Raw genomic sequence first — 18,404 nt, forward strand, 5'->3', positions numbered from 1 at the left:
ACACGGCCAACTGTCCGCTGTGCCGTTCAACCAAGCTGCTGGTTGCTATTCTTGCTTCTGACTATTATGACTATACGCCAATCTCGTCACACGTCACGGCGCTGTGATTGGGCGACCTCTAAGCCACTGGGATGGTGCCTAGTTGGGCGCGAAGTTCAAATTTGCGGACATACGTTCATCGGAAAAAAAATTGCATGTTTTGGAGTTCTCTGCAACCCATTAAATGAATGGCCCGTTGTTAACGAAATTCCCGTATAAATGATTTAACCATCACATTAAACAGGTATTCACAGTTTATTTCCGTTATAAATCACTAGAGACCGGAAAAATTCGCGAATTCATTTCGCGATAGGCTAAAATACAAATAGTTATACCTCAGTGCTGCCTCTGCTATTGGCTCACAACTCACCTGGACGACTCTGGGCTAGTGAGAAAACCTCAACTGAAGCTGTATCGAATCACAGGCCGCTACATTGGGACACCTTCACAAGACAGTAGCCAATGAGAGGGTGACATTTGACCGAATGTACGTAGAACTATAAAGTTCATCCTAGAGGTCATTGAACCCGCGAATTTTTCCGGTCCCTAGTTATAAATCACTGTCTCTAACTGAACGGATTGTGGCATGCACCAGACCTAGTTGTCAAAGACCAACAGGAAGACACAAGACACGTACGTCCGCGCAGACACGTGCGGCGACAAACCAGCCAGAGCATGTCCGTGGAGGTGTCACCAGGTGTGCCAACACACAGTAACTCCAGCGCCTCTCTTCCCTCCCGGCATGCACCGCTTCCCGCTTCGGCCGAGCGAAGCCGAGCTCGCCCGAAGCTACCTCCCTCCGCTCGGTTTTTCCTGCGCGTCATGACGTCAGCGTGACGGGGCATAGTCTCCCAGACGAGGCGTGGTTCTCATTGGATACGCTCGTTTTTGCGACTGGGTGTCGAAACTTTGTAGCGTTGTCCGTGTTGCGTGATTTGGTGAGTTTATTTCAGGCACAAGTCTACTGTCAGCACACCAATCACAGCCATCCAGTGCCGAAGCAAACGCGTCCTGAATGACTTGGCCAAAAAAAAGAAGTGGCAATTGTTGCCTCTGTTACAGACGGCCGCCAATCACAAGGGAATAATCACTAGCGCGGACATACCTTATTGCAGTCTAATGAGCGATCAGATTTCTTTTTTTTTTTTTTGCGAAAAATACATGCCTCTACCAATTGCACACAACGAACCTGATAGTTTCTGAAATCTTACTACACCCATTTCGCACTGCAAAAATGTTCTTTTTCGCAGTTATCCATCACCACATTAGATCCTTTAATATCTTCTTTCACTTCGCCGACACACGTTCACAGAAACGTCAAGAGAAAAAAAAAAACGGGTAGCAGCCGTCACTCCATTGAGTGGAAGTCCCTGGTTGGAGCGGCGCCTCTCTGTCCCTCTCGAGTGTTCACGTCGCGAAGCGGCGTAACTAGGACGCCGCTGTTCTGGCGACTTCGAGTGTCGGGTCGACCTTGATGAGGGCCACGGGACCTTCTGCAGGTGTGAAGGACGACGCCGACCTCTGACGGAGAGTGACAGAGGGCTGGTGATAGCTGTGAAGTGACGAGGGCGAGTGATCGGTGCATCGGAGACTGCGCGGTGCAGACGAGTGAGCAGCAAGAGGCAGTTGTGTCGGGACAGAGGCGAAGGCTAACACACCAGCAGTCGTGAGTAACTGTAGAGCCCAGCTCCACTGGAGAGAGTGAATAGTGGATTATTTATTAAAAGAATTACTTTGTGGACAACTACATTGCATCAATTTAATTAATAGCATAAATATTAGTTAATAAATAAAACTGCATTTAATCAACAGGGCTATCCATTCCGAACCATTTCTCCCCACGGGTAACAATATACTTACTTCCTTAAACATACATCTTCCGTTTTTCAGCAAACGAACCATTCTAGGCCAATCAAAGGTACTTTTTTTGGTCCCATCTGAATGACTAACTTGTCTGCCAACAGAATTCTGAAAACAATATGCCTAATGAAAAATATTTTCAAAAGTAGAATATTGTGTTTTTTTTTTCTAGTGCACTGAGTTTCAATGACAACTTACACTTCAGATAAAATTGTTAACAGGGAATTAGTACACTCATTCTGGTTTAAATGTTACATATTTAAAAACAATGGCTCAATATTTTCAATGAAATTTTAATTCATTGTATGATATACTAAAATGAACAGGTAGGAAGTAAATTTTCATTGGGAGTAGTATAATTTTTTAAAGGTAGTGTTGATTGAAGATTTTAAAGTTTTTTTCTTCTTCTCACAACAAATTCATAATACAGGTTGTATTTCTAAAGGACCCTATAGAAGAGTTTAAATTTCTTTCTCTGGCTAACCAAGATGTCACGAAATTCTATCTCTTCATCGTTCGCAAGACCACGAACACCATTAGCCAATCGACTCCAAGGCTGGCTTGCTCAAAGGCGAGAGTGTATAAGTGACAGCAGTTTAATTGTTGGGCAACCATGGTGCCACCATCAACTACTTAGCTGAGAACTTGCCGAGTATCGTTAAGATATAGCCCACTTTCTCCACATAACCACAACAACCGCTAATGGATGGTTACTTGCAAAGTAAACACTAACTGAAATAAAACTATTGTACAGTTAGACTTAATTTATTTCCAGGCACAAATAATGAGAATAAATACTACATTACAGCTGATCAGAGCAACTGACTGGGATATTTTCATGATTATTATGTTTTAAATAATTTAATTTCTTTACCCTGGCTGAGAAATTGTACCTGAAATAAGTCAAGTAATAACAATGTTAAAATGCAGGTAGCTATGAGCTATTTAATACTATTTTTTTGCCAAGACTTAAAAGTTTTCTTTTATTTTATATTTACTAAGCACTATATTTCATAGTTATGCTAATTATTCTCTTGTACATGGAGTAGTATAAACAAATTTTTTCAAAAATGAAATGAAAATATTAATAATTAAAGTATTTTAAATAGGTACTTAAAAATGTTTAAAATATAAGTACATAAATATTTCAATGATATTTACCATGATTTAAATTTTTTTTTTACATAACCTAGGTAATCCTACAACCAAATATTCTGTTCACAATTGTTTTCCCATTTATTGAAGGAAAAAATATTACCACATGAAAATGGAAGTACTACAATATATTAAATAAATGTGACTAGATAAATAATGAATAAAGGTAAGAATTAAAATGAATGCATATTATGGCAATCAAATATGATGATACTATTTTGCTTTTCTAAAATTTATTTTTAATCTAATCTGGTTTTTCTTGGTGTTCAATACCTGGCCAACATCTATTATGAGCGTTTTAAAAAATAAAAACTTCGGTCTCTATTCTGGTAAATTCAGTATTTATTACAGTGTACAATATAAAGCACAAACAAAACAATGTGCAATTTGACAGTGTATTTTGTTTACAACAAATTAAGTATTATTAAAAGCTCAAACATGCAAACTTCAACACCCAATTTCAAAACAGTAAAATTTACAACTGTTCTTGTAAACATACGAAACAATATTCGAAAATGTTTACTTAATACACACACACAAAAACTGACTATGTATTAGGTCATGCCATGTGACTGACAAAAGTTTAGAGACAAGAATTAACATTACTACAGCAAAACCCCTTATTTGCACTTTTCATGGGGACAAAGTAAAAAAGTGTAAAAAGCGGGAAAGTGTAAATAAAGGGAAAAGTATAAAAAGGAGTACAGTTTACCTTATTTAGAATTTTTTTCCTTTTGTTTAATAGCACATACTACAATGCAGGTACAAACACACTAACAACAAATTTTACTTTAGTATTTCATCCATTATTAATTTACCACATTTGACAAAAATAAAAAAAAGAATGAAAGCCAAAATGTTTTTCTGATTACTTCCTAAAAATAAATTTGAAATTTTCTTCTGCTTGCTTTTTTGGCTGTTCAAGATTATTTGCCTCTCCAAATTATAAATACAGTTGCAACCGGCAGGGTTTATAACAAATACGGGCTACATACACATTGCTCACAGTAAAAATTTTTTTAAGAAAAGGCCGCAAATTGTTGAATATTTACCGTCAATAGCGCGCCAAACGCGGAGAAAGGTCATTGTACTCGGTCAGCTGCTGTAACGACGCGGCGGCGCATGCGCACTCTATGCTCCGCCCAGACTCATGACTCATGACGCCATCAGCCGCCAACCAATAGATGCGAGCTTAGCGGAAAAAAATATAAGCTCCACCTCCCGTGTACCAATTTTATCCAGTTATAATACCAGTTTATTGGTATACGCACCAGTTTTCTCGCTGCCGTGACATGTTCAAGTTTACGTTTATCATGATGTCTTGATACCAATAATTAATTATTTACGATCCCCAGAAATAAATGGTTAGTTTAAAAAATATGGCGTCAACTGTACAACACTTCCCAAATTATAAAAGACGTATAAAACAGTTACCAAGACACCGCTCATTTTATCTTGTGAAGTTTATGTCTCGTACCAGTATTTCGGCTAAGTTGTGACATAAATACAGTATCAGAACTTACAAGCAGCCATGTTTGTACATTCATGAGTTTACGTTTTTCCCTCGTGCATTTTAGATTGTCTCCTGCTATAATTACTCGTACTTTTACACGCCTAGGCTTAAATTATTACATGTTTAGAAATAAAAGCAACTTTTCATGTTATAAAATATGTATATTTTGCTATTTAAAATGTTCATTGCCTACTAGCTCCACGGTATTTTCTGGTTGTTTATGGTTGTTACGTGACGTAAATAGCGGGATTGATTCGATTTTTGAGACGTAATTCGCGGGAAAGTATTGTATTGGACTATATAGGAACCAAACGGGACCTGAAGAATATAGTGCAAATAACGGGAAAACGTAAATAACGGTAACGTAAATAAGGGGTTTCGCTGTAGGTTTATTTAAAAACACAAAACAAAATTTTTTTTTAACTAAAAGAATTCCAAATTATTAGTCATGGATTAAAATTTTTTGTCCCTAATAAACTTTTCAAAATATGCAACATTGCAACAGTTAACATAAAAGCAGGAATAACATTATATTTTGTATGCATAACATATATACAAATAATTTGTTTTAATAAAAAAAATTCTTTCAAAATTAAACTTACATTTTATACCTTAAAAACTGACTGAAAATTTACAAATATATTTAAAGCAACATGAAATTAATCAAAACAACAACCAAATTATTTTATAAGACTTCTGCAAACGATGTCAACAGTCCGTAACACTTGCGTCACCGCCTCAGTTTACTGCAAAAAACAAAAAAAAAAAAAAATAAATATATAAAAATCATTCGCTCATGAAACCACATCTGCACAGAGTAACAAACACTACAACCTTTATAGCGTGTCTCATCTTTAGTTATCAGTGTGCATTTTAATGGCATTTACTCTCTCTCTCTCTTTCTCTCTAATGCACTATAACTGCTATTAGCACCGTCCTTGTTCACTGTGTTCTGTTGCCAGAAATTATGCCATAGAGCAAAAAGGTTTAAGAGATAACTTTATAACGAAATTATATATATATATATATATATTTAAAATGTAATTAAAAATATTTCAATTGTGAAGGAAAATTTGGAATGAGAATTTTATAACTTACAATTTCTTGTATTTTCATAAAGAGCATGATCTGAAGGAAACGTAACTGAAAGATACCATCTTGGCTTCAAGCGTTTCAGACATAATTTTTTTTTGTCATTTGATATTAAAATTTTTTAGCTCTTATTGATCATAGTACATAATTAATGGAATGTCTTGTTATTAACAGAGGCCGAAAGCAAAACATGCATTTTTCAGTCTTGAAAACTTGAGTAAAAGTATTTTTTTTTTTGGTGGATACACCCATGTCAACAGCGTATTGGTACGTAACATAAAGGTAATGATTAGGAACCCTAAGAAATACATTCAGCAAAATTTGAAGTTTCTAGTGAAATCTCTCAACATTGTTGGAGCACAAAGTTCTACGTAAAATACAACTATTTAATATGTTGATCGATGCCATTCATTAATCAAGGGGTACGTTTCAGATTTGTAACACAAGAGACACATTTCAATATCTCTACTGTAGTATTTTCTCAACATCATGAATCTATAGCGGTGATAGCATGGCAACACTCAAGTTATACATCTCGTATTTTCACATCGTTGGTTATCTAGTGAAATAGTTGGATGGCTTTGTTTACAAGAGAGACTACAATGTATTTTATATTTAAACTTGGTTTCACGCTACTTTTATAAGCGACGTGACATGTAAAGATAGTGTCATTTTAAAAGTGGAGAAAAAATTAGTTTCCCAGAAAACATCAGAAAAAAAAACATGAAATATACTAATACCAAAATTAATTGTCTTAGTTTTTTTTAACACTTTACATTTTAGTAAATTTATTTTTTAGAATAAGAAATAATATTGATGGTATAAAAAGATATCTTAGATTATGTTTAAATAACATTTTAACGTTTTGTGTTTGTCAGTTTCTTTTTTTTAATTTGATTGATTTTTTTAACATATCGAAACATACACATTGTGCAGATTTTGCACTGTTTAAACCAGGCGATAATCCGGAGTATACGTACTGTATTTCAAGGAGTTTTGGCATTGCAAGTGCAAGTTAACAGTGTGCAGCTCTTGATTTATTACGTACTTTTGTATTAAGATTGTGTTTATTTTGATATTTTCTAAACCATCACAAAAAAAAAAAAAACACTTGCATAGCATTTCTGGATATTCGAGTTCGGATTCGAGATTCATTGATCTAAGATAAGGATTCGGGTATCAATTCAAATTAAAAAAAATTTGTTGTCTGTAAAGTCGGTTTACGTACGATAGTTTAACGTGACGTCATAACAAAACATTGATGAAATGATTTCATACTTTTATGAATAAATTTGAATCATTTTTATTGAATTATCACTATTTTGAATGGATACAAAGAAGGAGTGAAATGAAATCTACAATTGAATTGATAAATTTACTTTTATTTGCACTCATTAATTCAAATATGTTTATTACTTTAACGAAGAGATCATTTTAACTATAACTTTTATACATGTTTGCTATTTAACTTCTTCCAATCTGTGATATTCTGTTAAGGATAGGACAATGGTAGGAAAAGTAGGAAAGGAATGGGAGTGTTTCTAGTTTAATGTGCCTCGAAAAAGTCAAATCGATGGTTGTTCCAATCGAGTGGAAGAGAGATAGATGCGGCGCAAGCGTACGATGAGCGTAACGGGACACAGAGTAATGGGACACCTTTTCGTGCATTGTCATGTCAAAAAATGGATTCGCTCCAATCCCACAGGAAACTGCAATTGGCACAGGCCTCTAGGTCAGGTAAACCCGCCCAACACACACCTGTTCAGCGGGGGCTCCTTGTACACTCCTGGACCCGACTTCTTGGCCTGGCGCGTCGGCAGATGCAGCTCCGGAGCTTCGCAGCCAACACACAACAGTCACTCCGTTACAACGTGCCCACAGCTTGCTGCCGAGATCCACAGACAGCTACACCCCAAGATGTGTATCCCAAAGCCCAAACCCACACACCAAGCGGCATGACCAACCATTTCAATGCCCCATGGTGAAATATTATTTGTAAGCTACACTTGCAGCACTCATTGAATGATCAACACTGGTAAAAAATTCAAACAAGGACATACCTAATTAGTACCGTATTTATCCGCACACGGGTCGCACAACCGATGCGGATTTGTAGTAGGTAAAAAATTATATATATATTCAGGGCTCGATTTTAGTGCCTGTCCGCCTGCCCGGGACAGGTAAAATCTCGTCCGGGCAGGCAAAATAAAAAAGGCAACTGTCCGGTGGACAGGTGCAACTTGTGACGCCGAGGTTATTCGCACGCACTAATGCAGCAGAGGTGCTTAATAACATTTATGCGACCACGACCGAAAATAAAACGTCTTTGACAATACATATCTATAAATAAACAATAATGGCTGCTCTTTTGTGACGGACGACTCTGGCTATTGTATACCGCGGGAAAAAAGTAGGTTATGTACAAACCGTGCTGAAATCTTCTGAATCATAATTCTTAAAATCTTACGTTCACCTCATGATTCACGTAACATAGTCGTATTCGTATGCTAGAGATGCAAAACGTCTCACACCGATGATGTTTGTTTTGGTTGCCATGTTTTAATATTAATTTTGTTGCAGTGCAGCCAACAATTACGTAATTTACCGTTGTATACTTTCAAAATATAATTTTTTTTAAATTTATTGTCTTTATAAATCGTGACTTTACTAATTCCTTGCTCTACTTTAACATAGTTTGTTAACAGAAAAGCATTTTCGCGTGGTTAACATTTCACGGCGTACTCCAGATGCAGCTGACAGTGGCCGCAGTGACTGCGACTGCTTGAAAATTCGCCTGTCAACTGTTGCATCAAAAAATAAACATTACTTGTTTACAGAGGACACTAATCTTTTACAGTTTATCTTGTCACGGCGATTGTTTAAGTATATAATTAACTGCGTTACACAATGTGGAAATTCATTACTGGTGCTTCAAACCACCAGAAAAGAAAAGAAAAACGGACGAGGACAAGTCAGAATATAATGTTAAATATGACAAAATCGCCCGGTCCTGTACCTTTTTAACGTCTTGGTGTTCCGAGTTTCTTTGGCTTCGTTACGACACAGAAACAATACAAATGTTTTGCAAAGTCTGCGAAACGCATTCAAAATCATCTGGATCAGTTTTTGTTACGGGCTGGCGAAACTGTCTAAATGATGATACACTGTCTGCCCTCATGCGTGTTCAAATACAGTCACCTTCTGAAAGTGAGTTTGATCCAGCACCAGCAATAAATTTCTGGTATCATAATGTTCAGAGAAAACGTCGACCCTTTCAGCCTCCTTATCGAAGATGTTCAGGAGAGAATCAGAAAAGTAATTCGTGCAGTGACTCAGACAGAGACTCGTCTGAAAATGATGATTAAATAAGGATGTTAAGTGTGTGATAAAAATAGGTGCAAAATATAGCAAAAATCCTTTTTTCTCACTTTTTCAGCGACTTTGAATTTTTTTTTATTTGGGTAAAACAGCGGACAGGCAAATTTTCGATTACACCTGTCCGTTGGGCAGGTTAAAATATTCCTTAAAATCTAGCTCTGTATATATTATAACATTACACTGTATGGTTGAATATGTGCTTAAATAACTAGCATGGAAATGGTTTAAAAAATATATATATATACATATATAACGTATGAATAAATAGTTTAATTGAAGTATCTGAGCCCGTGTGAAGTATACTGGACCGTGTTGATTTGCTACGTCTGATGCCGGCCAGCCCCAGTAGATGACTGTGGCTAGACGAGGGGAAAGATTTAAAAATGAACCAGCCAGAGTCGGCGAGCGTGTGCATCCTGCGAGCGTACGCGGTCACGAAGCAGCGTTGAAAGTTGTGTTCGCTATGCGTCACCGGTTGGAAATTTTTCGGCAAAAAACCAATGTTTTGTACAGCCCTGCTGAATTTTTCCATCCGAGAAATTTCAAAGTTTGACTGATTTTTCCAACAGAAATACTGTTGTGTGACAAATGAACAAAGTGTACAAGTCCATGTTTTATGAAAAAAAAAGTTTAACGTCAGATGTCATAATAGCTAGAGCCAAGATTATATGGTTTTATTTTGAACCTGATTTAGTCATTTAAAACCACACATTTCGTCGTTATTTCGTCTTTTAAAAAAATATGGTTTTTTAAGCTATTCATGGTACTTAAACAATATATTTCACTATTGCGACATAAAAAATAGCAGTTGGGTCTATTGTGTTGTTTAGAATCACATGTAATCAACATTTTAATGTTCTGGTTAAACATTTCCTCTTAAAAAGTACCATCGCTCATCAGGTCATCAGTTTCAATTTTTTGGATGACACATTAAAATAATAAACTGCAGAAAATTTTACTATGCACACTTTTACACAAAAATTACGAAAATGCTACCATTCTCAGGAACCGTCAAAAAAATCTGATATTTTGACACCAAAACAAAAATAATTGGGGGAAAAATGGTAAAACCCACAATAAAAGCTTATAAAAAGCCATTATTTAACACGCAGCATATATTTTGTGTGGGTTTATAATAATCGTACTAATGTTCGTATAAGAGAAAAAAAATCGGACATTCTGCTTAAAAATACGGCAGCAGTAGCATGTGCAACTTAAGTGGGAGCGCGGGAATCTCTAGACAGGCTGGCGGCAGCACAGGCGGCGGATGCATGACGTCATATGGCTTACCTCTCCTTCCCTTGTCCAGACTTCAAGGTTCATCCCTCCCAGGTATGCAAACCATCGTGTCTCTCTCCCCCTCCTTCTTCAACGTCCTTTGGCATGTGAAACTGTCAAAATCCTTCCTCCCCTCCTCCAAACTGCATGAGACGAAAGCCAGGTTTGTATAGTCCAGTTCTGGTAAAATGAAAATTTTTTAAGGGCCCCCGCAACAGCCATTTACCGTTAATTGTTTTTATACAATTTGTTTGTTAGTTACACAAAATTATTTCTGCTGGAAAATCACTGAAACTTCAAAATTTCTTTAATGGAAAAATTTAGCAGGGCCGTAAAAGTATTCATTTTTACCGCAAATGAACTATACTCGCCCTTCCTGCCGGACAACATTCTCGGCGCGTGACGCATGGCAACTACAGTCGTGTGCCGCGCACAGCCACGAAAAACCCACGCGATTTCCAAACTACACTAGATATCTGACTGGAGTCTGTTTACGAAACGCATTTAAGGATTTGTTAATACCCAACTGGTTCTTTTGATATCGGATCAAGAGGATTTAGAGGAGATAAAATGGCTAAAAGGCATGTTTTCGAAGTTTTAGGTATAAAGAACCCGTTACAAATTTCTTGAAAGAATATCAGAGGGAAATGCATTACACCTTTATCTTTATTTTGCCGCCATATAATGTTACGGTCACCCCTCAAATTTCACAGTTATCTGACGGGAACGAGATGACTGCGCGCCAGTTCAGAGCATTGTACTTAGAGGTTTTACCGCGCTAGAACTACCATTGAGCGTCGCTCTTATCATCCCGCTTCACTAACACACACGTTGACCAGACGGCGCCCTAAAGCTGATTAGAGGAAGCACGTAGAAATGCAAGGCAGGAAATTCTTCCAGCTTATCAACCAGGACCCAGCCAAGTCTTGACTATCAAGCTTCTGTTGCTATTAGCATTAATATTCCACACTGTTCACTACTGGAAGATGTGACTATTCACACAATCGTAGAAATAACAGTTTGTATAAGGCGGGCAGGTTTAAATAACGCGGTATCCTGTCGCGTAGCAAACATTAAAGAATCTTTAATGTTTGCTACATGACAGACGGTAGCCCAGCGCTGGGATGGGAAGGGAAGGCAGGCGGCGGGCAGGCGAGCGAGTGAGCGGTCGCCTGTCTGCGTGGGGGGCAGATGAGCTGTCTTTAAGAAATTGAACCAGAAGAGGGAGGGGTAAGCCATATGACATCATGATGCCGCCAGCACGCACCAGCCTAGCCACACGAGTTTCACAAACGCCCATCGTAGAAAGCTACCATTACATTTTTTTAAGGGGGATTTCTGATTTTTTAAATTTTCATACACAAACTTAACTCAGAGTATTATAGCCCATACAAAATATACACTGTGCATTAAAACTGACTTTTTTTATAAGCATTCATTCATGTGACTTTTTTCAATTTTTCCTTCTTATTTATATGTATTTTTGTGTCAAAATTTTGAGGGTTCCTGAGAATGTATTCATAAACTTGCCATCTTCGTTAATTCTGAGTTAGTACCATCAAGAGGTCTAATATACACTCGCATGAAGACCAGCATTTAGATGCCTTGAACCACCAACTGTTAGGAATAGTGTTGCGTCTTGCCATTTTCCGGCCCTTTACCAAAAGCATTTAGTAAAAAAATATTACAGTAATTATTTATAAGTTCACGCACAGATTCTAGCACACTTACATAGACTTCTGGAATTTTCCTTACATTTTGGTCCACGCAAAGCATTCCGTCCAACATCGGTTTCACTTAGTTCTGTTTCTAGCTTCCCCCAATCTCACGTTAATTTTCGTTAATGGAAAATTCACTGCCAGCTGCTCTGTTTCCATATTGTTCAGAATAATTAGCTTTAGTCGGACCCACACTATAATTACTGTATTTTCTCATTTTAACTACCACACTGCCTGACTACTACTTGAAAACTGATTGCTGTCGCAGTGCTTCATCCTGTATCTTTGGCAAAGCCATGTTTACAAAGCACTTGGAATCCAACAGCTGGAACAAAAACATCATGCTACTTTATGCAAAAATTTTTCTTTCAAATTTTGTTACCCTAAAATAACAGTGAGACTATAATACGCTAAAACACAGTATGAAGGGGAAAAAAAAAAATGAGTAGCAAGAAGAAAGAGCAGAATAAATAAAAGTTACAAGACGACGGTAAGAAAAAGGGGATATTAAAAGAAAACAAGAGAAAGAATGAGCAGATGGAGTGGAGAGAATGAAATGGGGAGAGGTAAGATAAATAAAGGTGTAATGACGTCATGTACTTCGACTTCGGCACGGCGTATTTGTCACCACTCCTACACATTCCCCCTCCTTTCCCCTTTAAATACGTCACGATTCCTTCTCCGGCCAATTGGTAATTGATCCCCCACCCTTCTGGTTTACTGCGCTTGCGCGGTTCCCCTTCTGGGGCGCTGCTTTCGAGGATTTTCGGCGCTGTTCAGCTGTAGCCACCGACAGTGTCGGGTCACTTTGCATTTGAGCAGCATGCAGTTCCTTTGGTAACTCTTTAAGTCAGTTAGGGGTACGGCGCTGGCGAGCTCTCGACATGGTAAGCTTCTTCGCGGAACTTGGGTTTGTGTGCTTGGGCACCAACAGGTTGTGGCCCTGTTCTTAACGTCAGGTGATCGTAATGTAGCTTAATCATATTTTCTTCTAAATTATTTGTTTCGGCTTGCCACTTGGAAATTACGTTTGGCATTCTGCAGTAGGGTAACCATGTCGAGTAGTCTCGTGGTACGTACGGTTTTGTAGTTAAATAATTTTTCAATTCTTTTCTCTTTTTTTTTGTAGTAACTGTATCATGCTGTGCCAGTTCTATATTAGTCTGGTCTACGTTAACAAGTTAGGTCGTTTGTGGCATAATGTGCTGTATCTATTTGACTCTTTCTCTTTTTGACATTCACTGCTAGCTAGCTTTGGTTTGCGAGAGTCCGATTGCGGGACTTTATACTGTAAACTATAATAGTTTAATGTTATGCTTATAAATTTGTGCAAGTTATGGTTGTTACAGTTACAGGGATCAGTATTATACAGTATTATCAGTATTATATCAGAATTATTCAACTATGTATTTCGTGAAAGAAACTATTTTGTACCTGTTTATAATGTACCTATTTGCAGTTGAAAGGATAGTAAAGATGACGTCAAGATAAAATTTAATTTTGCTTATACCTACAATAACACACCTCTAGTAGCCATTCCTAATCCAGCTTAGGACATTGTCATTTGTTTTCAGGTACATATTTTGTGAGGGTACTTTTTTATAGTTTATCCATGCGTGGGTTGGAGGTTATTTGCTGATCTGCAACAAGTACCCTTCAAAGGGGTGAACCAAATGAAAATTTTTAGTGCATATCATACTTGCATGGTTTGTAAATTAAAGGTTATGTCCATCAGGACTTAAATTTTTACTAACTCATAATACCTTGTTCAATTCTTGAATTTGTTCTTCTGCAACGGCTTTTGCCCCTGCTCCTGCAACAAAAATAAGTTTAAAAGAGTAAATTTAACCAAAAGTACACCCGAATACCAAAATCTCACACCAAAAACCTATAAAAAAAACTGTGCGTGGTCTATGCTCAACAGAAGTGAAATTTCTTGCTCATTATATTATTTGATATAAAACATAATTTTATATGCAAGTGTGCAAATTTGCAAGTGTGTAATCATGAAAATATGCAAGTGTACTGTTTCATTTATACCTCTCCCATGCCGTCTCAACTACCGATTTCCCCATCACGTACCTATCTATTCCCTTCCTCTCTCGGTTTCCCCACCAAGTACCTAACAAAATGGGTAAATTTCTCTCTCCTCAGGTTTGTATTAATGAGGTTTCACTGTAATGGAAAAATGCAGTAATTACAATACGATTTCCTGTCCAACATGGTCAAATGTTTCGGTCCCGTAATTTTCTCAATAACGTGTGTGTGTGTCTGTATGTATGTGTGTGTGTCTGTATGTATGCATGTGTGTGTATGTATATGTATGTATGTATGTATGTATGTATGTATGTATGTATGCATGTATGTATGTATGTATGTATGTATGTATGTATGTATGTATATATATATATATATATATATATATATATATATATATATATATATATATATATATATATCTTGCCCATAAACTTCTTTTCCCATACAAAACAATGTATTTTAAGTTGAAATCTATTTTTCCTTCGGATATTACCACTTACTTACTTACTTAATTAACAGAAATACGAAGTTGTCAGATGTTTATCACTTATAAAAACGAAGCCAGCGCCAGTTAGCTTCATTCATGTTTGGATATGTTGCTAACCCGTATAGAACGCGCACACGTAGTTGAATATCAATATCTCGCCGATTCATGCAACGCCCGCTCTCTGTCAAGTGTCGAGTTGACTACATTTGATAGCCTGCACTATTTCGTGGCAAGTGCGTACTACGACGATATTTATGTGTTAGTTCCGGCTCATGTTCAGGTCGTGGTTTTTGTTTTTCTATTTTAAGTTAAAAAAAAATTTTTTTTTGCACGACTTATTAATTTTAATTGTTTAGGCCTGCTTTTGTACACTCTACTTTTTTTTTAAAAAAAAAAAAAAAAAGTACTTTCCAAGAATAGGTTCTCTTTTTATGAACTCAACAAAAATGCTTTCTTTTACAAAAAAAAGTCGCACCCCTACTTTTCAAACTCGATTTTAGTATAAAATGTGCGACGAACATGCGATAAAAACACGGTACGTTACGTCTACCACCTACTTTTTGACAGACGGCTTGACCACCGCCGCTGGGGTTTCTGCGTCAGCTGGCTTCTCTGCAACAGATGGGATCCCTGCATCAACTGGCTTGGCTTCTTCGCCGACCGACTTGGCTTCATCCGCCACGTCGTCCGTAACAGCTGGTCTCACGTCAGCTGGCCTCTCTCCACTGACGTCGCCGTCAACTCTCTTCAGCACTACCTGCGAAGAAAATAGTGGCTCAGCTCATTAAGAAACTAATCATTCTGCTGGAACTACAGCTCTGGAAGTATGTATTTAAAAAATAGCTGATGTTTGTGAATAACTTGATACTATATTCAAAATTTCAAAACAATTTTTTTTATTGTTAGTTTTGAATAGTTATAGCAAGTGGGACTCATTTAAAAAAAAAAAAAAAAAAAAAAAGAAGAATATAACCTAAATGAATCTAACAAGATTCTTTAATAAACTATTTTTTTTTTGGGAAATAGTACATACATAATTTTTACATGCAACCAATAATGTGATTATGATTTAAAATAATTATTAAAAATTCTCTATTTTAATGTATATATGTAATCAGTTGGATTAACAAATTTTCAAACTTAAAATTTAATGGTTTAAGAAAGTGCATTACCACATTTTATTATTTTTTTTTTTTTGCATTTTAGACTACACTATTTGGTTTCATTCTGTGTTCTGTCTCTTTAATTTTACTGCATTTCACACATTTTGCATTAATTTTTCTAAAAATTTCTGGGAGACAAAAATATATATTTGAAAATACATTTAAAAAAAATTGACATTTATGAATAATTTGATATTCAATTCAGAGTTATAATTGCATTAAAAAAAAAAAATAATAATAAAAAAAAAATTCCTAGATTCCTATATGTTTGGCAAAAACAATATTTTATTTCTATTCGTATATAAAACAGTATTTATTAACAAGCACAACCTTCTATTTCTCAACTAAAGCACTTATTATCAACAGAGCAGAACTCAATAGCAACCGAAATGACAAAATGAAAACAGTCACAGAGTAGGAAACTTGGGAACAGGAAGAAGCCACGCTCACCTTCGCGAGTTCAGACGCGTGCTTCTCGGATCCTGACGACACGTCGACGAGCGCGCGCGGGCTCTCGGCGGGCGGGGCCGTGCAGATGAACCCCGGCAGGGAGATGCAGATGTCCTCGTCGGAGTCGCTGCCGTCCCCCCCCTCCGCCGGCGGGAGGCGGTACAGGTCCGCCTCGAAGAGCCTCGTCAGGGCGACCGTGGGGGACCGCCCCGCACTCTCCGCGGCGACGGGCGAGACGGCCTCCACGTCCTCCCTCCGGGGCCTGACGGACGCCTTCGTCCTCACCGGCTCCAGCAGCCCGCGGGGGCAGGCGGCCGGCGCCGGGAGGCACAGCGTCAGCGACATGTCCTGGGGGGCCGCCTCCTCGTCGCTCTTCGGCGACGCCAAGTTCCCGAACACCGCATCGCTGAAGCTCTCCTTGGCCGCCAACGTCTTCACCGAGTATCTCTTCCGCTTGGATCTGCGGTCTCTCTGCAAATTGAGTACATAAGAAAATGCACACAATTTTTGTTTTTAGTCTCAAATTTAAAAGTGTCTCTCGCCACGTCCACATGTTCACTTTTTTTAAGTGTCTCTCGCCATGTCCACATGTTCACTTTTTTTTAAAGTGTCTCTCGCCAAGTCCACATGTTCACTTTTTTAAAAGTGTCTCTCGCCATGTCCACATGTTCACTTTTTTAAAAGTGTCTCTCGCCATGTCCACATGTTCAATTTTTTAAAAGTCTCTCTCACCATGTCCACATGTTCAATTTTTTAAAAGTGTCTCTCGCCATGTCCACATGTTCAATTTTTAAAAAGTTTCTCTCGTCATGTCCACATGTTCAATTTTTTAAAAGTGTCTCTCACCATGTCCACATGTTCACTTTTTTAAAAGTGTCTCTCGCCATGTCCACATGTTCACTTTCAAGAGGTGGCACCATTCATAACAACTGTGCGCGTTAAATCCATCGTGAACGTGCGCCTCAACCATGGACTTTTCTTTTTATCTTTCTGGTAAAAATTGTCTTTAGGACGTCTAGATGTTTCCTAATCATACGGATGATAAACGAGCCCCAAAATATGTACAATAAAAAAATCTTTCTACACAACTAGAATACCGTAAACATGTACAGGCAGATAACATGTATATCTACAGAAAATCAGGCCGAGAAGAAACTTGCTACGGACCTGAGGTAAAACCGTGAGGAGCGTCACTCACCATTTTTATCCTCCTGGACACACAGTTGTTGTCAAACATCCAGCTGCTGCCCTCCAACGGGTTGTTTGCGGGCGACTGCTCAGTCTGACCGCCCCCATCGCTCGGCAACTCGGGGTTTCTAAACGGCAGCACCAGATATAGGGATAGGAAGAAAACAAACCTACATATGCTAAAAAGCAAATCCTAACTTGACAGCACACTTTTTTTTTTGGGGTCTCAACTTTCAGGACTTAGCGGTCAAAGAAAACACACGACTTTAAACCACGGGTTTTTCTTGGGAACCATCTATAATTTTCATTTTTTTAGTACTCACAAACAGAAAAATTTGTGTTTTGTGCGACCATTTTGTACTTCGAACATGCGTTTAGTTTTTGTGGTTGGAAAATGACGGCCACTGTTGACTTCTGATTTATTGTTAAGACTAAATTAAACAGAAAAAACCTGTTTTGTGTCAAAGATGTTATTTCAGTAATCAATCAATCTCTTTAAATATATATGTATGTGCAAGCTAGACCAATTCTGAGTTAGCCGGAAGTCTAGAGTGTGACATTATATTGAGGAATAGATAAATAAATAAATCAAGATACAGTACTTTTGTTTAGCTATATTTGCGTTAAACTCAATACTGTTAATTCATTCTGATATGGAAAAAATGAGACATTAAAATATATCATCTGAAAATCCAGTGTTCTGAAATAAAATATGTTTTTCAGGCACTGTAACTGTGTAAAATCAAAAATACTTTCAGAAAACTGCATAAATTGGCAAGAACAAATTATATAATAAGAATCTAGTACAAAGTTTCACTAAAACATGTTTGAAAAACACTGGCACATATGAAGTTTTATGCTCACTGCAAACGCAAATGTACATAAGAGTTTTAAGAAAAATACAGTGGAGTCTTTTCCAGTCAAATACTATTCAAATTGAGTCAAGCTGAAGCAACTCGCTCGACTTAGTCCCATTTGCTGAGTCGCTTTACCTCTAGTTCCAACCTGACTACAAATTAGTCATAATGATTAAACTTTAAACA

The 18,404-nt window shown here is 37.5% G+C and overlaps 1 protein-coding gene and 1 long non-coding RNA gene across 6 annotated transcripts in view; one reads left to right on the forward strand and one right to left on the reverse strand.

Annotated features, from left to right (window-relative positions):
* The first annotated feature begins 920 nt into the window (after window positions 1-920).
* Window positions 921-1,848, forward strand: LOC134535665 (uncharacterized). The gene is made up of 2 exons (XR_010075673.1): window positions 921-977; window positions 1,539-1,848. It is a non-coding gene; the product is annotated as an uncharacterized LOC134535665 (long non-coding RNA).
* A 1,504-nt stretch (window positions 1,849-3,352) lies between these two features.
* The window catches only part of LOC134536256 (uncharacterized), a 34,059-nt gene continuing 19,007 nt past the window's right edge, over window positions 3,353-18,404 (reverse strand). For 3 of the 5 annotated variants that reach the window (XM_063375963.1, XM_063375962.1, XM_063375964.1), the window contains 6 exons: window positions 17,372-17,489; window positions 16,174-16,644; window positions 15,118-15,317; window positions 13,797-13,846; window positions 7,418-7,493; window positions 3,353-5,313 (listed from right to left, as the gene is read on the reverse strand). In XM_063375963.1, coding sequence (XP_063232033.1) covers window positions 5,298-5,313; window positions 7,418-7,493; window positions 13,797-13,846; window positions 15,118-15,317; window positions 16,174-16,644; window positions 17,372-17,489 — 931 coding nt within the window. In that variant the 3' untranslated portion in view covers window positions 3,353-5,297. The remainder of the gene's footprint in view (window positions 5,314-7,417; window positions 7,494-13,796; window positions 13,847-15,117; window positions 15,318-16,173; window positions 16,645-17,371; window positions 17,490-18,404) is intronic. The other 2 variants (XM_063375966.1, XM_063375965.1) reach the window with 1 other exon arrangement.

The sequence above is a fragment of the Bacillus rossius genome, chromosome 10 (genome assembly GCF_032445375.1).
Source record: "Bacillus rossius redtenbacheri isolate Brsri chromosome 10, Brsri_v3, whole genome shotgun sequence".
Lineage (NCBI taxonomy): Eukaryota > Metazoa > Arthropoda > Insecta > Phasmatodea > Bacillidae > Bacillus > Bacillus rossius.